Genomic DNA, 7,442 nt, shown 5'->3' with positions numbered 1-7,442 from the left:
TTTTAATTATATTGTATAGAGAAAATGCGGTTGTTTTCAACAAACCGTTCCATTTGTTATCGTTGAATAGAGTATAAGTGTAAAAAGGTCACCGTTACGATATGCGTTTAGTCTATTGAAACTGTGGAACTACTACGATTACTACTATGTTGAAAAACGGACTGAAACAAAAACTAGTTTAACTATATATTTCAATTTCAAAAAGGAAATGAAGTGTTAGTGTTTTAATTGATCGAACCTTTATGTGGGGGATATCAATTTTTTTTGTTCTTAATATCCCCAAAAATCAACCGTAACAATCGCATAGGTTTTGAAATTGCGTGCATTCAAATTCTCTTTATTTCTTTATTTCAATTTTCTATTTCTTTTTCTTTAATTCTCTTATGTGCATCACTATTTTATTCTTCATAAGTTTTATTCCTAAATCTTCCTTTTTACACAGGTAAATACCGCGTGTTACAACGTGTACGTGTCCGTGATGCATCGCGTTGCACCGTGTCGCACCGTGTTTTTTCTAGTTGCGAGGCTGTAACAGAGAACAATACATCAAAGGTGCCGACTCTTCCACGCTCATCGTGGACTTTTGAACACGGTGGCCGGTGTTTTTGTCGGGATACTCGTGAACTGTACTGTAGTGTATGTATTTAAAATGTCTGGGTTTTTTTTCAGAAGTATATTAATCAAAATTATCCTACGTGTTTTTAAGGTATGCCAATGAACTAGATTAAATACAGAAAAGAAGAATAAGAACTTAACTGTTATTTAGAGAAACGCGACACGTTTTAACAACACGCCTGTAGATTATAACACAACAGATGTCTCTCTTGCCAATAGAAAAAGTTTTGATGGACATCATCAAAGTAAACGTGAACGTTAAAGAAATGCATTACGTTGTGCCCATGGTTATAAAACAAAACTTCCAAATTTTATCGCAACGACATAACTTCGCCATTTTCTAGTCTCCGTCTAATTTTCTCTGACAAGCGTATGCTGACCATTTTTGAAAACAAATACAAAACACACAAAAAAACGACGGTTTTTTCGCAACAAGTAGAATTAAAGCGATAAAATAGTAAATACTGGATTTGTGTACTTTATTTTTTAACAGTATAAATGAAACAACTTTGAAATACAAAACATTTGTACATGCAGTCGTCATTTTCGTTTTACAAAATGGAGGTAACTAATGTGTCTGAGTACAACAAATCGCATGGGTATCATTTATAAACTCTTCTTAATCCTGAAGTAGGATGTTTAACTTTATTGATGAAGTTACTGCATTGGCACATTGCGTATCTTCACGATGCAAAAATCAATTTCCGTACGTGTAACACAACATAGTACATAGTTGTGTTTAAATACAAAACATATTTTAGATGGATAGGATATACTGTCGTTTTTTCGACAACTTATCCCTTTTATGGGACACAAACATTTGAAAAGGATACATACAATTTAAATCTTCGAAATATTGTACCATAGTGATAATTGATTAACATATGTATATATTAAAGTAAATGTGTATATATAAAGCACTAAAAATGGCTAACGACATGAACAATAGAAATTGTCAAATTTTCGGGACAACCAGTCCCTTCTTCAGGGCCAAAAAATAAATTACATGAGTACAAGACAAAGAAAACAAAATCTAAAGCTACTACTAAACTACTTAAAAATCTATAAAAAAAAAAAAAGAACAGCTACATTATAAACATTTGTTCACATTCTTAAAGAAGGTGTTGCTACTTTCGCCGATCGCTATAAAGTAATCAATCGACTGCAAACTTCACGCCTGATTAAGTTAATTAGCTAATTAAAATTGGCGTCCGAGTTAATAAATGAAAATTTGAACCCCCGTTGTTAACTCGTACGGCACTTATGATATAGAATCGAATTTTTGATTAAATAGAGATAAAATTAAATAAAAATAAATAAATAAAATTAAGAAAAAATGATTTACAAATAAAAGGTAGTGAAGAAACTAATAAATGAATGGAAGAGGCGCAGTTGACAGATTTCATGAAATTACTATGTGGGTGTCAGGTGATGTATGGCTATGAGACGTTCATTTTAGTGAAGTCCATTTGTTTGTTCATGCCATCAGGTCTGAATGATTTGAGTCTGTGCATCCAGAACTTTTCCTTGCTCTTTCTCTCCGCGTCTGTCCAATGAGGATTATGGTTAATAACCAATACTGTCATGTCTTCCCATTTGTGGCCACTTGTATTAAAATGTTCTCCGACGGGCTCCTTGACTTTTTTGGTCTTTATGGTAGAGCGGTGGTTGTTGATCCTTCTGCGGAGGTCACCTGTTTCGCCAACGTATTGCTTAGAGCAGACTTTGCAACTGCAAGAAGTGTTGCCAAATATCTTGTAGGTGCGACCCGTGATGTGGCTTTTAAAACTGTCCGCGTTGGTGCTGTGTTTGCACAACAGGCATCTGGTATCGGAACATGTTTTAAAGCCACCATTTGTCAACGGGTTGTCTAATCTTGCCCTCACTACCATGTCCTTTAAGTTCCTCGGGCGTTTAAACGCAGCCATTGGTGGATCCTTAAAAAGATCAGCCATTCTTTCGTTAGTGTAAAGAATGGGCAGATTATTTCTAAGCATGCTGTTGAGGTTCTTAAGGGCGAGGTGATATGTAGTGACAAGTGGAACCCTGCTTTTGTCTGTTTTCTCTTTGTATTGTAAAAGGGTTTTCCTGTCTTTTGTAGTAATCTCATCAATTGCAGATTGAACTGTGTGGGCTTTATAGTCTCGATTAAACAGATGGGATTTTAATATTCTGCTCTGTTCTTCAAAGATTTCATTAGAAAAACAGATTCGTCTGATTCGGGTTGGTAATCCTTTAGGAATTCCTCTAAAAGTATGGAGAGGGTGGCAACTCGATGGCTTGAGGTAGAGGTGAGAATCAGTGGGTTTGGTATGGAGACTGAATTTTATTTCACCATCTTCCAAGGTGGATGTAGTATCCAAAAATACATTTTTGGAACTAGATATGTCCACTGTGACTTTAATCGAATTGTGAAAGGAGTTGGCAAAGGTGATGAAGTCATTTAGGCAGTCTCGGTTTTCGACCCATTTCATCTCAATATCATCAATGAACCGCAACCAGCTCAAAGGTTTGAAAGGAGCTCTGAGAAGCAGGTTGCGTTCCAATCTTCCCATAAATATATTGGCGTAAGAGGGAACCATTTTTGGTGCCCATAGCTGTACCACTTATTTGTATGTAATGTTCGCCATTAAACATGAAATTGTTCAGCTTGAGAACATGTTCAAGGAGCTTAAGTAGCTTTAAAGTAAATGTGTAAATATCGATCGTTTTCTCTCTTTCTCTCTGTCCCTTTTCTATTTCTTTTTCTCTTTCTCACTCTGCCTGTTCTGCTGTCCGACTAACAATAAGAATAATCCATATACTTGTACGCTGACAACTAGGTCTTGATTTGGATTGCGTAGATTTTTGTCTTGTCATACATACTAGGAATGAACTATAATAAATTTTCTGATAAATAGTAGAAAATATACTAAGTGGATGTAAATACATGTACTGAGTCGCCATTTTGACAAATTTTGGGTCTAATTTTCGACCTAGACAAAATAAAGCCAATTACGAAATATATATCTTTTACATTTACAGAACTGGAATATAAAATCTAATATATGAATATAAATATTATTTTCAATGAAAGATTTTGATGCAGGTGTAAATTTCCATACATAAAATATCTCTTCTGTATGATACAATGCACCATGTGTTTGTCAATATATTTATTTTATAAGTCATATTCCTTATTATACATGCAATTGCACATTAACAGAGCCCGTCCGTTAGTACTTTGATTAAAATTGAAGACCAAAACATACCTTATAGCAGATTCAAATGACAGAGTGTTCCCGGAAGTACAGAAGATTGAAACTTTTACTTGCCACCAATAATTGTAAAATCAAACAATTGTGCAAAATATTATGATATGATCATTTTAAATAATTTCAGTGTGAAATATTTGTAATTGATTCCCAGAACACTTTATTTTTCTATTTTAAATTTATTATTGATAACTCAGAAAAAAAAAAAAAAAGGAAAGAAGCAAGTAGAATTAATTATTATCAATGGAGATCATATTTTTAGAGGGGCTCGAAATGAAACCCAAATATGTTTCTGAAATAATTATAAGTAAATTTATTTAAAAACAAGAATATTTTTTTTATAACTACAAACGCAAGTTCACACAGAATTATATACACTGAACCAAACTTCTAAGTGTTTACACATTATAATGGTTTAACTATATGAAATAAACACATTTATTTGTCTTGTCTTCGAGGAAATTGATTTCCATTAATTTTCAAGTAGTTAAGATATATGGAGTTAGCATGACTTCTTTTTGGGACTCAAAACCTTGACTTTTGATTCATATCACAAACACTTCCGGTTTGCTTGAATTTCGCCAACAGCTTTTGGATTGTGTTAAGTTGCCAATGGTAATGTCGATTCACTAATAAAAGAGAAAAATGATATGAAAATAACGTTTCCTTTCGATTGCTTAATATTTAAAACAATACCACAAACAAAATAAACAACAGATTTAGAGTGAGTACAATTAGTCTTATGAACAATCATGACACCAACATGGCTCTGGTTCTTTTCTCGATGATTTTTCTGCCAATTTTAAGGTGTTTGTTTTTCATTTGAAACTATTGCTAAATCGGTATTGTCTTAATTAATCCGTGCAATGGATGAGGAGACATATTACATTAAAAATTGTATATTATTATTATAAAAATTCGTTGTGTTCACATGTCCATATATATATACGAGGATCCTGTATAAGGTCAACACTGCGTCGGATAAACATAGCATCAATGTCGACCCGGAAGAATGTCAACACATCGGTGTTGACATTGTTCCGCACCCTTCTGGTTTGGTATGATCTGCTTACTGGATGTCGTTTTTCTTGTTATTATTCGAAAGATTGACATTTAGTTGTAAATAAAACTCTGATTTGGTTTCTTTAAACTTATCTGCTTTCGTGTTTTTATCTTTGGAAGGAGGGTACCCTCCTCGGAAGTATATATCGCCACCTTGATAATCATAGTGAGAATGTCGACACGCATGTTTTTTGACTTTCTTTTAATAATTCTAACTATATAAGAATAAAAGAATGAGTGCATACGTTAAAGTAGTAAAGAATTGATATAACCTGAAGATATCACAATGATTTTTTCAGTAATGTTTAAAAGACTTCGGAATTTCTATTTTAACAGGCTCTAAAACCGGCATTCAAACTGTATATACATTTTGTGACGTCAGGCGGTTTATTTAGCTTGAAAACAATGGCGGACTAGGCTAGTTCGCTTCAGGAGAATTTTTATTGTTTTAATGAATTTTGCGAGTTCAATGGAGTATTTTAAGGTTACTTTTTGTTCATTGGTGTTGTTAACGTAAGTATCTTCATTGATTGTATTCTTGTGATCATGCTTTTAGCTATATTATTCGTATTTTCGGTAGGTAATACCTCCTTTGTTTACACATGAACTACAAGCTAGAAAGTAACAGTTATTTTTCTGGGTTAAATTTTCTCTTTATCGCCACTATTCCTCATTTGAATCTGCTGTAAAAAAAACTTTATTAAAATAAGAAATTGTGTACCGTGAATTACATCGATTTGCGTCGTTTAATTAATCTTAAAATATGATGTGTGTGTCAATAGCATACTTTGTTTACCCATAATATTGGAATGGAAATAGTTGAAGTTGTCATACATATAACAAAACACAAGAGATCTAAAATAGGATTTTTGCCGATCAATATTTTCTGATTTTGCAATTTTGTTTGAATACAAGAATGTATTTCAGATGCAAGAGAATTATTCGATAAATGCAAAACACTGTCCTGGGTACAGAAAATTATCATTTTCATGTGACAATTATCTTTAAGGGTCAAAGAACGGTTTAATTTTTTCTTTATTTGGCATAAATTTATCTATCGTCTTAATTTGCCAAATATATGAAATATAAACCCTAAGCTTTTAATATTTCACGTCTAATTTTCAAGAATATGAACCATTTAAAATATTCCATACATGCATTTTGCGTGAAATCAATATGATATAAAGACATTAAATGGATTGTTTTGTGATAAATATACTCTCACAAGACGTGTTTATTATGTTATTTATTGTAAAAGAAATATCTTCAATTAATATTAAAACATAGGTGAATGTAACTTTTTTTCTTTATTTACAGTTTTTACAAAAATATAATGACGTTCTTAACAGAATAAGTTTTCATACGCAAAAACGTAGGTTATTTTTTGAAAAAACTAAAAATGTTCATTCAATGAGAGGAGAAAAATATTCTGGTTTTTTTTTACTTTTTGTTGTTGAGCAGGGTGTTGCTGAAAATTTTAAATCAAGTTTTTTTTTATTGGGTATAACTGATTTAATTTTGATTATTTAAAATCGGAGTTTGATTATTTATAATCGGAGTATAGATATCCACTAAATCTAACCAGAAACTAGGAATAGTACATGTTCTTTATTCCTGTTTTTAAAATGTAAACAAACGAGTTGCAGTCCTTGTAAATGGAATGCCGAAGTCTAAAAATAACTTGTAAACAAAGTGGCAAAACACGGGAATTATCTTCCCTTCACCATTCCTAGCACACGTGTTTTGGCCGGTGAAAATAATGTGGCATGTACATACTTTTTCTGGGTTTTCTTTATTATGGCAAGTAAAATATCCAAATTCCTTTTTTTTAAAAAGCGAGGAAACTTCAAATACATTAAAAGCCGTCACAAAACCAATATTCACTAAATGTTTATCATCACCATGACCACCATAGTCACCAGAAGGATAATGGCTTAAGAGAAATATTGTGATGACTGGGGTATGCAAGTTAATTCCAATAAAACCAAAGTTATCATATTTAACAAAGCCGGGAGAACAATAAAACATAAATTTTGTTTCAAAATTTCCAATATTGAATGTGTACCAAGTTACAAATACTTATAGGCATTCATTTCACAGCTTCAGGGGCTTTCTCACTGGCTAAGGTTGAATTACACAAAAAGGGATTGAAAGCTTATTTCAAACTACGAAAAGACTTCCTGAGTCTAAACCCCGGGATATCCACTAGATTAAATGTATTTTGACGACACTATAAAGCCAATTTTACTTTATGACTCTGAAATATGAGGAATCTTTAATGTCAATAACATAAAAATAAAACAGTCTAATGATATATTGATACAACAGTGTTATAACAACTTAATAGCTGAAACGTTACATCTCAAATTTTGTAAAACCATATTGGGTTTGAATAAGAAAAGTATGAACCATGCTTCACATAGCTAAATATGTAAAAAGTGTACACTTAATATAGAATTGAAGATAAAGACCATTTTCTTATCAAATGCAGCAAAGTTACAAAGGAAAGAG

General features: G+C 32.3%; 1 protein-coding gene across 1 annotated transcript; it reads right to left on the bottom strand.

Annotated features, from left to right (window-relative positions):
• Window positions 1-2,054: 2,054 nt before the first annotated feature.
• LOC128161092 (uncharacterized) lies at window positions 2,055-3,197 on the bottom strand. Its single transcript, XM_052824335.1, has one exon. It carries the CDS (start codon window positions 3,195-3,197, stop codon window positions 2,055-2,057), a length of 1,143 nt encoding a protein of 380 aa, XP_052680295.1.
• Between the last annotated feature and the right edge of the window lie 4,245 nt (window positions 3,198-7,442).

Source organism: Crassostrea angulata, chromosome 8 (assembly GCF_025612915.1).
Source record: "Crassostrea angulata isolate pt1a10 chromosome 8, ASM2561291v2, whole genome shotgun sequence".
NCBI classification, from domain to species: domain Eukaryota; kingdom Metazoa; phylum Mollusca; class Bivalvia; order Ostreida; family Ostreidae; genus Magallana; species Magallana angulata.
Note: the sequence above shows the minus strand (reverse complement) of the source record. Positions and strands in the feature narration are given on the sequence as shown.

Excerpts from the sequence above, each read along its gene's own strand:
- LOC128161092 (XM_052824335.1), bottom strand. The coding sequence starts at position 3,197 with ATGGTTCCCTCTTACGCCAATATATTTATGGGAAGATTGGAACGCAAC.